The 21,265-nt window shown below is 41.6% G+C and overlaps 1 protein-coding gene across 1 annotated transcript; it reads right to left on the bottom strand.

Moving 5' to 3' along the window:
* Positions 1-13,018: 13,018 nt before the first annotated feature.
* FZD1 (frizzled class receptor 1) lies at positions 13,019-18,938 on the bottom strand. The gene has a single exon (XM_004776459.3). The coding sequence runs from the start codon at positions 18,004-18,006 to the stop codon at positions 16,078-16,080; it is 1,929 nt and encodes a 642-aa protein (XP_004776516.1). The 5' UTR covers positions 18,007-18,938; the 3' UTR covers positions 13,019-16,077.
* Positions 18,939-21,265: the final 2,327 nt, after the last annotated feature.

The following is a 21,265-nucleotide window of genomic DNA, read 5'->3' as shown; positions in this document are numbered from 1 at the left end:
CATATAGTATTTGTCTTTCTCTGACAGATTTATTCTGCCTAGCATCATACTCTCTAGCTCCATCTCAAATGGCAAGACTTTATTCTTTTTGATGGCTGAATCACTATTTGTACACCTGAAACTAATATTACACTGTATGTTAACTAACTGGAATTTAAATAAAAACTTTTAAAAAATATGACTACACAAAACCTGGGATCGAGCCCCGCATCGGGCTCTCTGCTCAGCCGGGAGCCTGCTTCCTTCTCTCTCTCTCTCTCTGCCTGCCTCTCTGCCTGCTTGTGATCTCTGTCTGTCAAATAAATAAATAAAATCTTTAAAAAAAAAAAACCTACACATAAAGTTACTATATGATCCAGCACCACTCATAAACACAAGAGAACTGAAAACATATGCCCATACAATTGACAAGGATGCAGAGAAAGGGAAACCCACTTGCACTGTTAATTCAAACTACTACAGCCACTCTGGATAACAGTATGGAGGTTCCTCAAAAAGTTGAAAAGAAAACTACCCTACCATCCAGCAATTGCACCACTAGGTATTTACCCAAAGGATACCAAATACAGATTTGAAGGGGTACATGCACCCTGATGTTCATAGCAGCATTGTCTATAATAGCCAAATTATGGAAACAGCCCAAATGTCCATTAACCATTGAATGGGTAAAAAACACGTGGTATATATATACCACGTGTCTATATATATATCTATAAATATATACATGCACACATATATACACACACATATACACGTATATATACGTGTATATGTGTGTATATACGTATATATGTGTGTGCCTGTATATATATATATATATATATATATATATATATATATATGTAACTCAGCCATCAAAAAGAATAAAGTCTTGCCATTTGAGATGGAGCTAGAGAGTATGATGCTAGGCAGAATAAATCTGTCAGAGAAAGACAAATACTATATGATTTCATTTACATGTGGACTTTAAGAAACAAAACAAACAAGCCTAGGGAAAAAAGAGAGAGGCAAAGAGGCTCTTAATGCTCGAGAATATACTGATGGTTACCAGAGGGGAGATGATGGGTGAAATTTTACCCACCCAGAAAGAACAGGTAAAATAGGTGATGGAGACTAAGAAGTACACTTGTGAAGAACACAGGATGATGTATGGAAGTATTGAATCACTATTTGTACACCTGAAACTAATATTACACTGTATGTTAACTAACTGGAATTTAAATAAAAACTTTTAAAAAATATGACTACACAAAACTTGTACACAAATGTTCATGGCAGCATTATTCATAATAGCTCAAGGCATCCATTAACTGATGAATAGATAAGCAAAATGTGGTATATCCATACAGTATGCTATTATTTAGCTACAACAAAGAGTGAAATCCTAATACATGTTAAAACATGGATGAACCTAGAAATCATTATGCTAGCTAAAAGAAGTCAGATATAAAAGTCACATGTATGATTCCATTTATATGAAATAGCCAGGGAAAGCAAATCTATATGGATAGAAATAGATTAGTAGTTAAGAGAATGAGAGTGGGGTGGGAAGGAATGAGGTGTGCCTGCTAATAGGTCAGGGTTTCTTTTTAATAATTTTATTTATTTATTTATTTGAGAGAGAGAGAGGGAAAGAGAGAGAGAATGAGCAGGGGGAGGGGCAAAGAGAGAGGGAGAAGCAGACTCCACAGTGAGCTGGGAGCCAGACACGGGACTTCATCCCAGGACCCTGGTGGGATCATGACCTGAGCTGAAGTCAGATGCTTAACAGACTGAGTCACCCAGGGGCCTAAGGGTTTCTATCTAGCATGGAAAAATATTCTAGAATTAGGTAGTTGTGAGGTTGTTTAACTTTGTGAAATATCAAAACCCACGGAACATTTTAAAAGGGAGAATTATATGGTATATAAATTATATCTCAATAAAAAATATTGAAAGAATTAGTTGGGCAGGTAGAATGTGTGGGAGATCAATTAATTATATATTCCTGCAAAAGACTTTGTTCGATACTTCCAGGTACTTTCTTTTGTAACTTTAAGAACTTCGCTAAAAAAAACCATTTTCCTCAGTTCTGAAATTTATACAATTTGTTATTTGGAAGAAATGGATACTTACCAACTCTTTTTTTCCCTTATTAATCATAAATTGTCTTTTAAATTGAGTATTAAGACTATTAATAGTTCCTAATTAATTAGATCTAATAAATATTTATTTTGAAATCTAATATCCATCTTTATTTAGACTATAAAACCATTTTAATAATAAACAAAATTATCAAACATTGTTTTTCGTATTCCCTAGCTAGATGCTAATGTGACATTCACCGCACCTGAAGGAGGTATTTCTTCCAAGCCTATTCCCAGCACAAAGGAAAAGGCTGCTTGAAACTTTCCAAGCTCCAGTAAGTTTTATGGAATAAAATTACTTCATTCTAAAAAGATGTGACTGTCCTCTCCCCTGTACTGTAATTATTCTTTCCTATGAAGCAAGTTCTTAACATGTTTAAGACAACATGAGTTTAGATATCTTAGGCTTGGGTTTGTTTTTCTTAATCTTGTAAGATCAGCTGGGATATGGTTGAGCCCTGTCTTACTCACCTTTCCCAGTCACCTGGATTAATTGATGTGAACAACAACAATGGTGCTTTGAAGCCCTCAGGTACAACAGTGGAAATGATCACATTTCTTAGTTAATGAATGAATTTCTCTTTCATAAAGCTTTGTTTGTGCAAATAAATAGAGTATTACCTTGATTAGTGAATTCCCTGGGAAGTAAATGCCTTCTAAGAAGTCATTTGTGTTAAAAACCTAAACAAACAAAATCAGAAGGGATGGGAAGGTAAGCTGCCTGAGAAGCCAGCGTGCTTAGCTTCTCCAGTGACTGCTCCACTGAAAGGCAACAGGACCAGCCTGGGGGGAACAGGAGCCTTTTGAAGTCGCACCTCTGCCTGACCATGACGCCTCCACCTGCTGCACTGTCTCCCTCTCCGTGTTGCTGTCGCAAGCAGGTTCTAAGCAAGAGACAATCTACACCCTTTCCTGCCTGGTGACTGCTGAGCTGATTCGATTATGAAAGTCTTGAGCTAGAGGAATAACTCTAAGTTAAGCTTTAACCTCTAGTTATGAAATTAAGGACCTATTCTTTTATTAAAAAGTAAAATTAAAAGAATCTGAGACCTGGGCAAACCACTCAGAGGCCTCAAAGAGGGGTCTGTTGGGCAGACCAGCCTGGCATCTGGCTGTTCCTGAATTAGATTTCTGGGTACAAAGATGATGCAGGCAGGGCAGGTCTGTTTCCTACAGAGAGTCCTAAAAAGCTAGCTCTCAAAGCTGGTTTTTTTTTTTTTTAAGTTTTTACTTATTTATTTGTATGAAGGAGAGAGCACACAAGAGAGCAAAGAGCACAAGGGTGGGTGGTGTGGGCAGAGGGAGAGGGAGAAGCAGGCTCCCGCTGAGACGGGAGTCTGATTTGATTCAGGGATCCATCACAGGTCCTGAGATCATGGCCCGAGCTAAAGGCAGATGCTTAACAGGCGCCTCTACTAGCTCTTCTAGTTTTGAGTTCTGGAGCCCAGTGAAGTTTCCAGAACATCTTTATAAGAGGAGGTATGCCAGTGGGAGGAATGGTTAGGGGTTTGCCTTGAAGTTGTGTTTGTCAAACACTTCCTAAAGCCTGAGAAATATGAGTTGTCCCTACCAAAAACTAGGGGATGGGGCGCCTGGTGGCCCAGTGGGTTAAAGCCTCTGCCTTCGGCTCAGGTCCTGATCCCAGGGTCCTAGGATGGAGCCCCACATCGGGCTCTCTGCTCAGCCAGGAGCCTGGTTCCTCCTCTCTCTGCCTGCCTCTCTGCCTACTTGTGATCTCTGTCTGTCAAATAATAAAAATAAAAATAATAAAAACTAGGGGAGAGGCTGGTGGAGCAGAGGGTCATACTGCCACTGCCACTCCTGTATATCTTGTCACCAGTTTGATCCAGGATCACCCTGTCCCTACTTGGGTCCACTAGTGGGTTTCTTCTCTAAGCCACGTCTCTTCCTCCACTGAGCACTATTAGTCCATTACTCATTTCCTTAGCTTTACTTAACCCAGTGTTTCAAAAAGCACCTTCAGCAATGGGGAGGGTGCCTGGGTGGCTCAGTCTGTTAAGCATCGCACTCTCGGTTCGGCTCAGTTCATGATCTCAGGGTCCTGAGATGGAGCAGCATCAGGCTCAGGGCTTGGCAGGAGTCTGCTCCAGAGTTTCTCTCACTCTTCTTCCCAGTCTGCCCTTCCCCTGGGCTTGAGCTCCAGTGTGCTCTCTCTCTCAGATAGATAAACAAATAAATAAATAAATAAAATCCTTTAAAAAAAAAAAAAGGCACCTCAAAAACCTCTAACATCCAAACCACCAGAATGAAAGTTCCTGATCACATCTCTGGCCAAAAAACTCATCTTTAAAAGTAAGGCCAGAAATCCTCATATTTAATAAACTCCTCGAGTGATGCTTATGCTTAAGTATACTCAATTTAAAAAATTCTTAACATCCATTGCTACCTCTGACAAATACTGTATATTTTGAAGATCATCTGCTTTTTTTAAAAAGATTTTATTTATTTATTTGACAGAGATCACAAGTAGGTAGAGAGGCAGGCAGAGAAGAGGAAGTAGGCTCCCTGCTGAGCAGAGAGCCCGATGTGGGACTTGATCCCAGGATCCTGAGATCATGACCTGAGCCGAAGGCAGAGGCTTTAACCTACTGAGCCACCCAGGTGCCCCAAGATCATCTGCTTTTATTTTAGTTAACATTGAATTAGGTTTCATTATAACTTGCTTATCTTCAAACACCATATACCTCGTACATTAATTCAACTTGGTTCTAATGAAGCAAGTATTAAAACACATTTTCTCTATTTATATAGGTGTGACTGTATTCAAGTGAACCCTGGTCTGTTACTGAATTATCCCTACTTGGGGAGAAAAAACTATAGAGTGGATCAATAGTGTAAAATAAAAATAATAATAGTGGTATTAGACAACCCTTTGTAGATGTTAACTCATAACTGATTTCTAGAAATTGTACTATATCTTTATACAATCCCTGGAAATTTAGGTGCTTGCAAATAATGCATATTTGGGGATATCTATGAATATTTGAAATCCCTCTTCTTAAATCACTGCAGAAAAAGGCTTATTTTTTCAGAGAGATTTATATATATAGGGGAAGAAAATGTGTACTTGTAGCTGTAACAGCCTGCATAGAAAAAAATCTTGCAGTTGGTTTCTAGTGTAGACTAAAAATTATATTTTAGAGAACATTTTAAAAAATGCATTTGTAATGCTAGAAAAATTTCTTCTCCAAAAGTGTCAACGTAACATTTTAAACTAGGGCAGGCGTATTCATTACCTGAATTTGTATAAAATGCAACCCAGGCAATTGAGATTTTTCTTTTTCCATAAGACATTTAAATTAAATATCATGAGAAAAAAATTTCCCTATAAACATGATGATAACTTCATAAAGAATTAAAATCTATAATCACAGCTAGAAATACAGATCAGACTAATTGGCAATGGGATGAACTATGTTTACTATCTCTCACATCTAGCCCTTCATCAAAGGGCAAAAATGCAATCATTTGAAAGATGTGTTTCTCAGGAAACCATACAGTTATATCTGAAATAAAAAGTGGTGGGCTTATATGTGTTCACTTGGGAGAAGATGGTTGACATCAGTCATTTACCATCTCTTTCTGACCTATTTCTGGGACACACAAAACATGAATCTAGAGGGATATGTATTGAAAGGACATATAGGGTAACATAAAGGATAACAGAGGAGAGGATATATAGCAAGGAAGAGGAAGAAAGATGACATCTAGAATATAAAGAAATCTATAGAGTTAGAGGATTCGGACTGGTCTGTAGAGTGCTTAACAGAAAATGATGTAAAGGGAGAGGGGGAATCAATGAGGAATTGGCCATTGACAGAACATACTTTGAGAGAACGAAATGGAGAACAGAAATAATTCAGGAAGCCGGTTTTTAAAAAACAGAATTGTGAAGAATGAGATTGTGGTGGGAATACTTCTAAAAGAAAGATCCTCTACTGTTTCTAATAGCTGAACATAGATGTGGCAGATAGAATAATGGACCCTCAAAGCTGTCCATCATCTAATCCTTAGAACCTTATCCTGTATCGATCTAATCATATGAGTCCTTAAAAGCAGAGGACCATTCCCAATGAGACAGAATCAGACAGTAAGAGAAAATACTTGACCCAATATTGCTGGCTTTGAAGATGGAGGAAATATACCATGAGCAATGGGGGCAGCCTCTAGAAGCTGGAGAAGGCAAGGAAATGGATTTTCCCTTAAAGCCTCCAGAAAGAAACACAGCCACATACCACCTTGATTTTAGCCCAAAGAGACCAATGTCAGATTTCTGAGTTATAGAACTGTAAGATAGTACATTTGTGTTATTAAAGTTTCTGGTAATTTGTTATAGCAGCAGTAGAAAATCAATACATTAGACCACAGGAATGACCATGGCACCAAAATGGCTAGCTGCTCTTTCTATATGATGAAATAATGAAATGACCAATCAACTGCTTTGATACAAGTCCTCAACCCTGCTCAGCTTCACACATCAAAATCCATTTGGTATGCTTCAGTAGTATCAAAGGAGCATTTTCATGAATGCTATTGATTAAGTGTCCTCCAGCAATATAGTCAACAAGGACAAACATAAGACACCTGCAACTCTTCAATTAGTTATCAACCCAGTAGAAGAGCATATTTCTAAAAGGAAAATATGAGTCTCTTTCTGGTCATAATTTAGAGTGGCCTCCAAGAGCTCTTGCCATGTTATCCAAATGTACAGCCTATCAATTAGATCCGAATTGTAAGCAGCCATTAAGAAACTGAATTTGAAAGAGTATATCACAAAGTGGACATGAATGCATAGAAATGCACTCAGGCTTTAAGGGCAAGATCATTAGTTGATTAATATACAGAGCATTATTTGTGTCACTTAAACTTAAGGCTGCCCATTAGCTTAATCTTTTATCTGAAGGAGTCTTGTAAGACAGGCTTAGCCTGAAAAGAGGATGCAAAAAAAATATGGCATTAGTTTGCATCACGCCTTTTCAATTTCTGTCAGTGATAATGGTGAGTTGTAGAAGGTTAAAGAAAAGGGATTGGGAATCATAGGAGATGAGAGAGGAGAGGAAGAGCAGTGATGAAGTAGAGATGGAAGAGGAAGAGAGACAAGAAATATTCAGTGGGGATATTTACTCTGCAGTTTACTCTCCAGGGCTAAAAATATCCTTACATACTTTATTTCTTTGATCCTCCCAACAGCCTTATGAATTAACAAAAAATTGTTATTATTATCATTTGAGATAAATGGATCTCAGGCTATAAGCTAGTTGGGATTAAGTCAAGTATTACAATTCTAACATTCTTTCCAAGGTGACATTCAATATCTTTATGTCCAAAAAATTGATTTTTTTTTAAAAGAAAGAAGATGGATGGTCATATTTCTAATCCAGGTCCATGGCCCTTTTTGAGTGATGTCTCCATTCAACTACTCTACTGTACTCATCCCATGACGACTGGCCCCAGGAAAGAGTAGTTGACTTTGGTTTTCCTTATACCCGTTCTTCTTTCCCCCTTCTACTGCGACATATGTGACATAAAGCACCTCCCACCCTAGCTGCTTCTCTCATCAACCCCAACTCATCAATAAACAAATGGACAGACTCCTGGGACACCTGTGCCACTCTGTAAGGACTCTCAATCCAGTGTCCATCTATGAATTTGCCACATTTCAGTCTAGAACATAATCTTCGCTCTCTTCTCTGACTTTCAAACATTCCTGGAAAGTATTTTTTCCCCTAACTAGTTCTCTTGAACAAGAGCTTTCTTTCTCCTAACCAGGACCCAATTCCATTCAAATGGCACAGCAGATGCACTAGAGATTGATTTATACTAAATTTAGCCAGAGTCTGATAAAAGCTGGGAAAAATTCTACAAATATCCAGGAGAACCCAAGTGTAGTGATAAAGCCAGAAAATGGGTGGCCAGGAAGACTGTAGCAAGGCACCCAACCCCAGTCACCTTGAGTCCCTTCAGTCACTGAAACATCTTTTCCAGAGCTTGTAGCAGGTGGAGGTGGAGAGGAAGGTAGTCAAGTAAGAAGGAACCTTCAAGGTATCTCAACCTCTTTCCTTAATTAGCTCAGTATGAATGATAGTGAAAATCTCTCACATTTGTAGAGCTTCACTGTTTATAAAAGGGCTTTCATACATACTATTTCATCATTGTCTCCATTTGCTCATGAAACCCTGTAGATCAGACTCACCCGAGGTACCGTAACCTGATTAGGCCAGAGTTAATACTGGAACCCAGGTTTTCTGGCTCCCAGGCCCCAGAATTTCCTCTGTACTGCAGGTCCATGGCCCTATTTGAGTGATGTTTCGTCCCTTCAGTGACACAAGGAAATGGGAATGTGAAGAATAATAGAATGGTACTAACAGACATCTTTCTAAGACTTTTCAATAGACTTGTTTAATGTTATGTACAGATTTCTTCCCACTAAAATCATGATACTAGGTTTAAAAAATAAAAGCAGGCGTTTTATGGACTGTATGGGTTGAATGTTTGCTTCCCTCAAAATTGGTAAGTTGAAATCCTAATCCCCAGTGTAATGGTATTTGGAGGTGGGACATTGGGGAGATAATGAGGTTTACATTCTCTCATTATTATGGGATCCACATGATGGGATTACTGCCCAAGGGAGAAGAGATAACTTTCTCCACCCCCATGGAAGCCATAGGAGCACACCGCAAGAGGTAGCAGGCTGTCTTTAGGCCAGGAAGCAGATCAGGAACTGAATCTGGGGCTACCTTGATCTTGAACTCCCCAGGTCCCAGAACTGAGTCTATGGTATTTTGTTATAGCAGCCCAAGCAGATGAAGACATTGACTACTATGCAATATCTTCAAACTGTTCATCAATTTAAAACAAAATTTGTAGGTCAAAAGCAAAGCACATGCTATAGAAGCAAGTAAACCCATATTTTTCTCAATTCTATTTTATAATTCTAATATATTTCACTATTTTAAAATGTATAATTTCACTATTCCTCCAGATCTGGATTTCCTAACTTTGGCACTTTGGATCATATAATTCTTTGTTGCCCAGGGTTGTCCCGTGCATTGTAAAATGTTTAGTAGCCTCTCTGTCCTCTCCTCACTAAACACCCATAATTACTCCACACAACCATCATGACAATAAAAATTGTGTTCAGATATTGTCAAATATCTCCTGGGGGAAAACTGACCCCTGTTGAGAATCTCAGCTCTAGAAACTAATGTGTGGGTACCTCCTGAAATAATTACCTTATCTGCACATCTTTTTTATTCCTTTACATTGTGTGTGGCTAAAAGATAGCAAGAATAGTGTATTTTGTTTCAACAACAAACGCAGTGAAATTTTATGTGCATTGTAAGAAGGATGATAGAAATAGATCTATGAGAAGGATGGCAAAAAGGATGAACTCAATATAAAAAGTGTGGAGCAGCTTGGAGTTTTCGTATGAATAGAAACGTGAAGACCATGGCGTGGATTGCATGTTCTACTTGCTGCCTTCCACCATTCCCAACAACCATGGTAGAACTGTAAGTTTATCTTTTTCTTTTCCCTTCTTGTAGATACTTTTTGTTTTGGGAAAAGTATGGGTGCTAAACCTACTTACTTCTGAGAAAAAGTATGACAATTAAATTAAGTGTTGAGATATTGCCATTTGGGATAATCCCTAACTTGAGGGTGAAAACTCATTACACTGGACTGTATTATTATATAAGAAAGCAAAATAAATATGAACATATGCAAAAGCCTAACAGGTCCTTACAATCTAATAAACTTTAACATTAATTAAAAACAAAAAACAAAAAAACTCTATTCATTCCAGGGGAACACTTTTGAGATTTTTTTTTAAACAAAAATATCCACTTAACCTGATTTCATAAGTACTAAGAACAGGGCTCAGAGCCCAGTTGAGATTCTTGTATCTATGAACCACTTCTTCAGGAGGTAGAAGGCAGAAGGACTAAGTTATCCATATGGTTTCTTCCATTACACTTTCACATTCCACTCAACTTTTGTTGACTGGTACTCACTGTGAAGATCAGTTACAAAGGTCTTTCATTGGCTTTTCATTCAATATTTTAAAAAGGCTAATGCTGCAGTGGAATACTTGTAATGCTGTACCAGTGACCACCACAGCTTTCACTGTATTGTAGGAGCACAATTTAATCCATGAATCAAGGTGACCCATCATCTCAGCTTGCCTAGGACTCTCCTGGTTTGACCATTGGGAGCCCAACATCCCAAGAAACCCCCAGCCTTGGGCGAGCGTAAACAATGGGCCATCTTAGCTGAGCTTTGAGTTTTTGAGAGAGGATTTATTGAAGTTAACTTTAAAAAAAGAAAAAGTTTTCCAAGAGTTGGAAAGATAAGGTCAAGAATAGTCTCTAAATCTACTTTTAAGGGGAAAAAAAAAATCCTTCTAACAACCAAGTAGCACTTGGCATTTGGAATATGCATTTCTCTAACCTATATGACTTCCAGGTATTTGCTGCTATATTTGTGAAGATGAGCATTTCCAAGGGCAAGAGAACAATCTGTCTCAGAGTGCTTCATTTAAGCAAGGACACACTGCCAGGTTGAAAGGAAATGAAGGCCACACTTTGTCTATGGGGGGATCCTGCAGTTATTCCCCTGCAAATTTAATTCAAACAGGTATTAAGATCTGAAACATGGAGATACCCACAAATTAGAGGCTACTTGGTTTTTAAAAAGGAAAGAAAGGAAATCCAGACCACAAAGAACCATCTCAAAGCACCAATAGCGGTTCCTTTTCATGTTCATCACTGTATTCCTAGGAACATGTTTTGAAAGTCTGTACTGGGAATAAAATTTCTTGAGATGGTCTTCATACGAAAAATGCATATCATAAATTTTAAAGTTTTAAATTACTGTCTTCAAGTCAATTTTATTTAAAAAATAGCATATGTGTGTAAAATGTGCAAAATCAGTGCTATTCCAATCCTTGATTTTTAACATTATTTGTTATACAAATATGCCATTCAGCTAGTTTACTGATGATTCCTTTAGAAAATGCAGTGCTATTTGAATTATCACTCAAAAATAGAGCTCTTTAGAAAATCACCATCTTAAAACAAAGGATTTAAGAGAAATCTCTATTGAAAAAATCTTATTTCAAGCAATTTAAAAATCTGCTTGACTTATAAGACTGATAACCTTCAGAATATTTATTTTATGTTAATTGTAGGATATGCTTATAGATTGTACTTGAGCCAGTTCATTACTTGAGAAAGATTTCTGTGAGAAATCCTTATTTGGCCCATTAGTTGGGTCCCAAACCAACTAATAAACAAAAATCTCCAACAGGAGAATCTCAAAGAGGAACTTGGTTCTGTAATGGAGTACAGATAGCTGTCACCAAAGATTGTGATACTACTTAAGAAAATTGGTCTAGAGTTGACCTGTTTTTTAGTCACTAGGTTCCAAATAAGCTATTTTGTTACTATAATTATTGTGGTTTAATAAACCTATTGTCAAAAGTGACTATGACCAAAGAGAATAGAATTATTTAAGCCCAAAAAGATTAAGGAAACTGAGTCATGATCGAAGCTCAACTACTGTTTTTCAAACTCTAAGGGCTGCTAGCACTTGCCAACAGTTCAAAATATAGGTATAAGTCTTAGGAGTCACCAAAAAACTTTACCTTTTTTGGCACATACCTTGTAAGACCTCATTTCAAATGTAAGGGCCTTAAATAAAAGCCCCTGAGTTTAAGATAGTATTGCAATTCCTTTTCAGTAATATAACTAGAGAATTCTTATATGTAGCCCACAACTTACTTTGGCTCCTACAGATTAATCCTGCAAGACTTTGAAATTATTATATTCTGTATTCAATAACACTATCACTAGCAACCACCTCAAGACATATGTAATGATCATATTTTGATTCTTATCTCTCAACCCCAGTTACACAGAATGTTACAATCAGAAATGGATCAGAGACACTCAGTGTAATGACTAGTTTCAATTAATTGCATGTACATTACATAAAATGTGGCCCATAGCCAATGGACAGATTAGAAAGCAATGAAGATAAAAGGAGCTGGAGTTAACAGTAACACACACACCCTGAAAATATGACATCTTCAAAAAAAATTTTTTTTAAAGATTAAAACATGGTATCAGTGAAAGTGATCTGAAGTCACCCAAGGCCTGAAATGGTTTGTGGTTTAGGCAATTTTTTTCTTAATTGGCCACCAAATTCCTCACTGTGGTCTCCTTTCCTAGTTAAATGTTGGACTTCGGGAATGATGTAATTACAGCAGAAGCCTTCATTGCTCAGTGGAGACAAAAGGACCAGGACCGTAAACCCAGGCTGATAAGTGACTACCCCAAACAAACTGAAAAATCTGGTCCAGCTGTTTTTCTGGTCCAGCTGTTTTGCATATGTTTGACACTGACTGACTCTGAGAGTAAAAATAGGACTTTCTACTCCCACAAAGTTTAAGTGAAAAATGGCCTTTTTAAAAAAAATTATTAAAAAGAGCATCAGAAGGCTTTCATACTCTGTATACATTTCCTATAAAAGCTGAATCAAGCACACTGTGAGGGGGAAAATGGACTCCAACTGATAGCTAGTTTAAAAAAAAAAAAAAACAGGCAAACCAAACCATCTGAAAATACGGTTTGTCATGGAAACAGCATGCTAATGGGACTATATTCCAGGTACCTTTACAGTTTTCCAAGAAAGACTTGTTTGCCACCAGTACCGAAAGAAACAAAAGAATACATTGGCTTTCCATAGGCTACACAATTTTAAATAAGTTATTTCCTAAAAACAAAGCCTGATGGTGACTTAAAAATGACTCTTAAGGCTATTTAAATCCAGCATCAAATTTATAGTTACATTATTATAAGGACACACACAACAAGAATGCCTTATATTTATTTCTTGGATTGAGACTAATAATCTTAAATTTTTTTTCCTCAGAAATCATCTGATTGAAATACCTAGAGAGGAGACATCTTTTAATTTGGCCTAAGAATTGTTTTTTTAAAACGTCTACACAATAAAACCTTCTCATATCTACTATAGTAGATTAATGAAACAAAGGAAAAAGACTATAAAATTACAACTTGCTACTTAAAATTAAATGTGCTTTCAATTAGATTTAATTTTTTCATTTGCCTTAAAATAAATAGTGATAATTACTTAAAAGACAACTGCATTAATACCACAAAACTAACTCAATTGTATCAATGGTCTTCATTTTAGTTCCTTGTCATTTTACCACAAAATATTTTCATGGGAAAATTTAATATAAATATTTTTAGTCTGTAAAGGAATAAGAGACTTGTTTTCCAAAGGTATTTGAGGTTTTCCGTCAGGCATTTTCCATTTCTTATAACCTTATTTCCATATTGTAAAATATATAAGTAAACTTTGCACCTCTATTTTATAAAAATTGTGTGTGTATACTTATATATATGTGTTTATATATGTATATATATACATGTCATATACATATCTATATATGTATAAATTCTAAGAGTAGACCAACTAAATAATTTCTCTGGAAAAGGATCCTTGAACAACATAAAAATGGGGTCTTCCAAAGCAAACAACAAAAACAACCATATATACCTGACTACTGTTTAAAATGCTTATAAACACACAGTCAGTTAACCATTTATTGATTACCTATTCAAGGTTTTGGAATACCCAAGATTATGAAAAAGACAGTACCCCTAAAAAATCATGACCAAGGTGGTGCCTGATGATTTAAATAAACCTCCATATTATAAAAAGTCATGTAAATTTACTCCTTGAAAGGAAAAACAAAAAGCTTTAATATTAAAATTAGAGTTCTCTTTTTAATTATCCTCTTTAAGTAAAGAAATAATTTGGAAGCTTCTATTTTATATTGTTACTGTCATGAAAGCAGATGCTGTCTAGGAACTGGGCAATGTCTGTCGCAACACTGCAAGTAGGACACTTCTTTAAGGGCTGGTCTGAATGTTTAAGAATAGACTATTTCATTGAATTCCTGAATTTTTATACTTTGGGACTGGCTATGAGACACTATAAAATGCAAAGATAGTTCAGACAGTTCCAGCTCTATTATTTTCAGGCACAAAAACCATATAATTTTGTACAAAACTTTGATTTTTTTATTTGTGAAATTAAAAATATGGTATTTTATATATATAAACTTCTATTCCTCTATAAATATAGATGATTTTGTGATAGTGAACAGAATAAATGCATACCAAATCCAAAGACCATTGTCATTTTAGGGTATGAAAGACATAGATAAATTTAGGTCCTAAGTACTGGCATTTTGATAAACTCTTAAAATTTAAAACAATACAATCAAGAGGACGGTCTTCCTCCTCTTTTTCACAGAGAACTAAAGTGAATATTTTTAAATGGCTTTGAAAGACTTACATTTGACACATTTCTGTAAATCCAAAAAGGAGCACACAGGATTCAATGCAGGAGAACTGCACACACTTTCCCTTTACCATGTGCATGCCCATATTTTGTTTATTTCAGGAGCTAACCCCATCAATTATTTCACCTCCTTTACCTCCCCAAATTTTACAAGCTTATTTTTAATGTGGATTGTTCTTCCCTCAGAATGTGTAGCTGAATAATCATCATAATATGTTGAAAGTGTACAATGTTTACATTTTAAAGTTTCTGATCTATGTCTAATTATTATTTGATTAAAAATAAGAAAGGAGCACTTCATTTGGAGGAAGGCCATTACACTGATATCTCCTTCAAGTTTTCCTATTCAACTTACATCCTGCTGTCCAGTTAAGGAAAGCAGAGATCAACTCCTTAACAAAGCTTTCCAGGTGCCCTCATGTTTCCATTTTACAGAAAGGTAAAATCTAAATGCGGGCTGTCTCAGTCCTAGAAGCAGTTTGCCAGGCATCAGTATGCAATTAAAATTAACATTTTATAACCCCCATTTTCAGTCTCTCCCAACTCACACAAAGCTTTGTGCCTCTTCCCAAATCTCAGCAACCACATCTTTCCGTGATGCGGGCCAAACCCATACCAGGTTTTAGACACTAGAGAATGAAATGAGCTCATCCACCAAAAATTAAGACTTGAAAAAGTTTGGCACTGGTCATCCCACTCACCCTCTAAGCAACTTAGGTGGAAGAAGAGAGTGCCTCGGCGTTTGTAGGCCAGTGGGAAGGGAGGCTGGGAATGCCATAGCCCGAATCTAGTGGACCTCCCTCAAAGCTAGGGGGAAGGTTCTCCACAGTGGAAAAATTCAGTTTCGGATAGTCAAAGGAACAAGGCCTTCACAATCTTCCCCCTCCCCCAACAAGAGCACACCTGGGATGGGCAAAGGCCTGCCCCCCTGGAGTTCTCTATCTAAAGAGCCCTGACGCCAAACACCGAAGGGAAAGAGGGGAGCAGAAAGAGGAGGCGGAAAGTAACCTGGGCCGCTCAGCCCCAGACGCACCCGACCGCTGCAGGGAGGGGCGCGCCAGAACAGCGGGAGCACCTCGAGCTCCTGTTTTACCTCTGCAGTACTTGGAAAAGGGAAAGAAGAAAAGCTTCAAAAGGTTAAACAGCCCTAATTAATTAAAATTTAAACAAAACCAAAAAGGGAGGGGGAGAAAGAAAAAGAAAAACGCGTGATCGGTCATTTAAATACAAATATACTTACAAAAATCTTACACAGGCTATTTACAATCATAAAAGCGTACAGTCCTGGTACCAGAGTGTGAGAACGAGAGAGGTCTGTCCGTCCCCCCTGCTGTAGTTGGGCCCTCCAGTCCGTTTGCCCCCAGGGACGGAAGCTTTTGCAGGAGCTGGGTAGTTAAAAGGAGCCTGCGAAAAGTGAATGGCTAGTGAGGAAGCCTCAAGTAGCCAGGTTTGGCAAGGTTTCCACGGGGCCAGCTTTACAGGGGTGGCTAGGACGAAGCCGACGACGACTGGGAATGGGCTGAGTCCCCGGGTCTCAGACGGTGGTTTCTCCCTGTTTGCTGTTGGTGAGCCTGGTATAGAACTTCCTCCAGGAGTTGAGGGTCTTGCCGGACCAGATCCAGAAGCCTGACGTGATGCCCACGATCAGCGTCATAAGGTACTTGATCATGAAGACTGTGAAGTCTGGGCTCATGGGCGGGTGCGGCGGGGCGCCTCCACCCCCCTGGAGGTGGGGGCAGGGGATGGCATAGCTCTTGCAACTCTGGGCCACCCAGCTGCGCTCCCACTGGTCCCGGAAGGCCTGCTCGTAGAAGTAGCAGGCGATGACGATAGTGGCTGGCACCGTGTAAAGCACGCTGAAAACGCCGATGCGCACCATGAGCTTCTCCAGCTTCTCGGTCTTGGTGCCGTCGTGCTTCATGATGGTACGAATGCGGAAGAGGGACACGAAGCCGGCCAGCAGGAAAGACGTACCGATGAACAAGTACACGAAGAGCGGCGCCAGCACGAAGCCGCGCAGCGCGTCCACATTGTTGAGCCCCACGAAGCACACTCCGCTCAGCACGTCGCCATCCACCTGGCCCAGCGCCAGGATGGTGATGGTCTTGATGGCCGGCACGGCCCAGGCGGCCAGGTGAAAATACTGAGAGTTAGCCTCAATGGCTTCGTGACCCCACTTCATCCCCGCTGCCAGGAACCAGGTGAGCGACAGAATCACCCACCAGATGGAGCTGGCCATGCTAAAGAAGTAGAGCATCATGAAGAGGATGGTGCAGCCCTCCTTCTTGGTGCCCTGCGCCACTGTGCGCGCCCCATCCTCGGAGAACTTGTCGTTGCACACCACTCGGTCCTCCAGCAGGAAGCCGGCGATGTAGGCCACGGCCACTGCCGTGTAGCAGCCAGACAAGAAGATGATGGGCCGCTCGGGATAGCTGAAGCGCCGCATGTCCACCAGATACGTAAGTACCGTGAAGAGCGTGGAGGCGCAGCACAGCACTGACCAGATGCCGATCCAGGTGCGCGAGAAGCGCAGCTCCTCGGGCCCAAAGTACATGAGCCCGTACACCTTGGTCGGTTCACAGGGCGCTCCGCAGTCTTTCTCCCCCAGGAAGTGGTAGTTGAGGTAGGAGGGCACCTTGAGGGCGCGCGGGCACGAAAACTTGCCTCGCTCCGACGCGCCGGCGCCCCCCGGAAAGCCGCCGCCACGGTGCCCCCCGCTGCCGTGCTGAGGGTTGCTGGTCCAAAACTCCGGCAGCAACGAGGGCGTCGGGGTGCCCTTGTCCGACGTGTTCTGGCCCACGCACAGCTCGCCCGCGCCGTGCACCGGGAACTTCTCACACTTGAGCGTGTCCGGCCACTGGAAGCCGAACTTGTTCATGAGCGCCTCGCAGCCCTGGCGCGCGCGCTCACATAGGGAGCGGCAGGGCGGCAGAGCCTGCTCCAGCACCGTGCACACGGGCGCGTACATGGAGCACAGAAAGAATTTGAGTTCCGCCGAGCACTGCACCTTCACCAAGGGGTAGAACTGGTGTACCTCGAGGCCCGCATCCTCTTGGTTCGTGTGGCCCAAAAGGTTGGGCATGATGGTCTGGTTGTACGCAATGTCCGTGCACAGCGGGATGGAGATGGGCTGGCAGTAGCCGTGGTCCGGGATGGAGATGCCCCTCTCGCCGTTGTACTGTTGCCCGCTCTGCTGCTGCTGAGGCGGCGGCGGCGGGGGCTGCTGCCCCGGCCCGGGCCCTTGGCCCACCGCCTGCCCCCGGACCCTCAGTAGCAGCGGAGCCTCCAGCAGCCAAAGCAGAAGCAAGAGCCGGCGCGCCAAGCGTCCAGAGTCAGCTGGGGGACGGCGGCGGCAGCCGCTCCCCTCCGCCACCCGTCCAGCCGGGAATGCCCCGGCATAAAGTTCCCAGCTCGCGCGGCCGCGGGCGGCCCGGGACTTCTTAGGCGCCTCCTCTTCAGCCATACTTTCTCGGCTCCTTTCTTGGCGCCGCCCGGCTGGGGCTGGCAGTGGCGCAGCCGGCAGAGGTTCCCCCTGCGGCCAGAGAGATATCTTCCGTGCCGGTGCCCTCCGTCGAGTCTGAGCCGCGCTCAGCCCGCTCCCCCGGTTCCCGCTCCGCGTCCCGCAGCCGCCGCCGCCGCCGCGGAAACTTGCGATTCATGAAGCGTGGGCGGCGGGGAGAGCCCGGGTGGCTCCGGCGCGCCGGGGTCGCGTCCCGCCTTCCTGGCCCTCGGCTCGCTTGTTCCCGGCTGGCCGCGCAGCGCTAGTGGCCGCGGCCCGGTAGAGCGCGCAACTCTCCGCAGCCCAGTGGCCTCGACTCCCCCCTGCGCCTCCGCCTCCTTCTCCGCCGCCGCCGCCTGACCATTTGTGTCAATCCCTCAACTCGCTCGCTCTCCTCTCTCGCGCGCGCCCTCGGACCGGTTTCCAGGCGCCCCGCAGTCTGTCTTTCACCAGGAGGGAGGAGCCTTGAAACCGACGCGGAACTGGAGGCTCAGGGACCGTCGCCCAATCGCGGCACTGGCTTCCGGGCGCAAAGGGCGCCCGCTGCCTGCCTCCCTTAGCGAAAGCCGGCGGCGGGCGGGAGGAGGTGGGGGCGGGAGCAGGAGGAAGTAGTAGTGGTGGCAGAGGCACCGCTCGGGCACAAAGAGTGGGTTTGCTATGAAGCGGGACAGGCTTGGTTGCTTTTCCTTTTGCCGAAGAAAGGGCGAGGACTAGTAGGAGAATGGTCCCATATGCTGTTGGAGATAATGAATAGGAGTCGGGGAAGCCCGGAACTTAGCTTTTCTTTTCTTTTATCCATTTTCTTGTTTTAAAATACTGCTCTTAACGCTGGTTACCAACAGCAAACCGAGCGCAGCGATCAGAACAGATGCTTTTGACTTAAGGAGCGCACGGCTTCCTTTGAGTTTATGTCTGTCAAGGTTTTGTTTAAAATATGACTCTGATACGTCCTAGAGCTCTAGCCTGGGCTTGGCGGGCTTTGGATGCGCCATTTCCCCAAGAAGTTCACAGAATTGCTGTCAAATGAAGGACAACAACAAAACACAAACACAAACTTTGACGGAATGGAAAAAGTAAAACCAGATGCGCCGTCCGCTACTATTATCTTTCTTGTAGTCTTTTTCTCCTGTTAAATCAAGTCAGAAACAGAAGCAAAGGGAGAGTATTAAATACTCAGAAAATCTAGAGAACCCGACGACCTCTCTTCAGGAGCGTCCTCGCTGCCGGAGGCCGAAGGAGTGCCTCAGACCGGAGCAGAAGCATCACTAGCGAAAAGCCTGGGCTTTGGGGAAGCTATTAGGAGCCTTCCGAAACCCGGGGACGCCCATGGCGCAGGGCCGCTCCTGGGAGTGTCAGACCTGGGCGAGTTAGGAGCCACAAGCTGGGCTGCAGTAGCGTGGTGGTCTTCCACCGGTATGCGGAGCTGGGGATGCCAGTTTAACAAACAATACAGCGAAGTCTGAAAGGAATAGAGCTAACTGCACGTTCCCTTCCTAATTCCAAACAACACGATCCATCATCTCAGCCTGCTTACATTCTTGTTTTCCGCCTACGGTTTTTTTTTTTTTTTTTTTTTAATGATGCTTTAACGAGGTGACTCAGTTTTATCAATAAAGTGCCATTGTATTATTAAATTCCACCTAGAATTTGTTGGCCTATGATTAGACTCTCAGGATACTTTTCTACGTTATTTTCTATCTTTTGTGTATCCATTCATTTGTTTAATATACACTTGGGAAGCACCTCTTATGCTATAAGCAATATTAGGTAGTAGAATAGAAAGATATGAAAGACATGGTCCAGATTTACAGGAGGACAAAGTGCGGTGGGGCATAGAAAGGTAGATCAGCCTGTCGTCCATGTCAACGCTGAATGAGCACGTGCACACAGCTAGCCAGTGCAAATGGGTGAAAAGTGTTCTGATAGAGAGGTGGGTGGAAGATACAAAAGACAGAGAAGCTCTGAAATACTTAAATTGCTGAAGGGAGTGGGGGGTGAGGAGTGAGTGTGCCTGAGTTATCCTAAGGAAGGCAGGAGAAAGTTTTAGTCCATGCTGAAAAGTTTGGGCTGAATGATATACAGACAATAGGGAGGTATTGAGGGTCACTTTCTCCCATGTACCAGGGCTGGGACTGGTGGTTTGGGGGTGGTGGCCAGAATGACTGTGAAAGATGGAACCTGGGGCACTCTGTCATTGGGAAGCTTGAACATTAGTCTAGACATAAAGGTCACTTTACTTGAGATGGGTAGTACTCATACCACATACTAACAGGGCACTGTGAATTTCATCACCAAGCATGTTGGTATCTCTCAAGAATGTGCAGTCATATCTTTATCTCTTAAACCAAAATGACATCTGTTTGTCTCAGATACATATATTATTGTTTTTCAAGTATTCATGGATATAGTAAATTCATAAAATATGTATTTGTTTTCAAGTATTTCCTGGTTCCTAAAATTTTTTAAAAGAAAATGCAACAGGTACTAAATGTACAACACGCGTCATATGTGAGTGTGTGTATGTGTATTGATAATGATTCATGAAAAATTTTGATATTGCTCTCTGAGATCTTTTGAGCACTCATAGTCCATATTGTTCATTTTGCCTTCCAGTACCTGGCCTACCAGTCTCCCAGTGACACTTTTTCTCTAGCCTCTGCCCTGATGCTCATTCTTCTGCTGATAGTATCCCATGCTTAGAAACTTTACCAAGACCTCTCCCTTCTACCATTCCTCTCTTGTAAAGTCCTATCATGTGTTCCATTCTCTCAAGGTCATTCTTGGTGACTGGCTGGGTGAAAAGTGAATCAACTCTAATGTGTTAGTCACGAGGAAGCATCACATACCTTAAACATCCAGCAACACTACTGCTCCGAACCCTCTTCTCCCCTCACTGGATGGGGGATAGGGAATAAGGCAGAGTGTTCAGTTCTATTCCTCAGAGTAGGTGACACTCTCCTACTTCAAAAGTTGTTCTACTGAAATTCTTAAGCTTATTTTACCTTCCACTGGACAGTGAGGTTTACTAGGGAGGAGGCTCAGAAATGCTATCAGAATTTTAAAAAAAGAGAGAGAGGGAGAGAGAGAAGAGAAAAAGTCTTTCTTGGTAGATCATGGAACTGGCATCACCTAGGAACTAGTTGACTTTCTCCGGTTTATAATGAAAAATACTAGACCCAGAAATGTTAAGGGACAAAATTCCGGTAACTGGCCTTGTTTGGTT

The sequence above is a fragment of the Mustela putorius genome, unplaced genomic scaffold, assembly GCF_011764305.1.
Source record: "Mustela putorius furo isolate JIRA1106 unplaced genomic scaffold, ASM1176430v1.1 tig00003845_pilon_pilon_pilon, whole genome shotgun sequence".
Taxonomy (NCBI): Eukaryota; Metazoa; Chordata; class Mammalia; order Carnivora; family Mustelidae; genus Mustela; species Mustela putorius.
The sequence above is the reverse complement of the archived record's forward strand: the minus strand, read 5'-3'. Positions and strand labels throughout refer to the sequence as shown.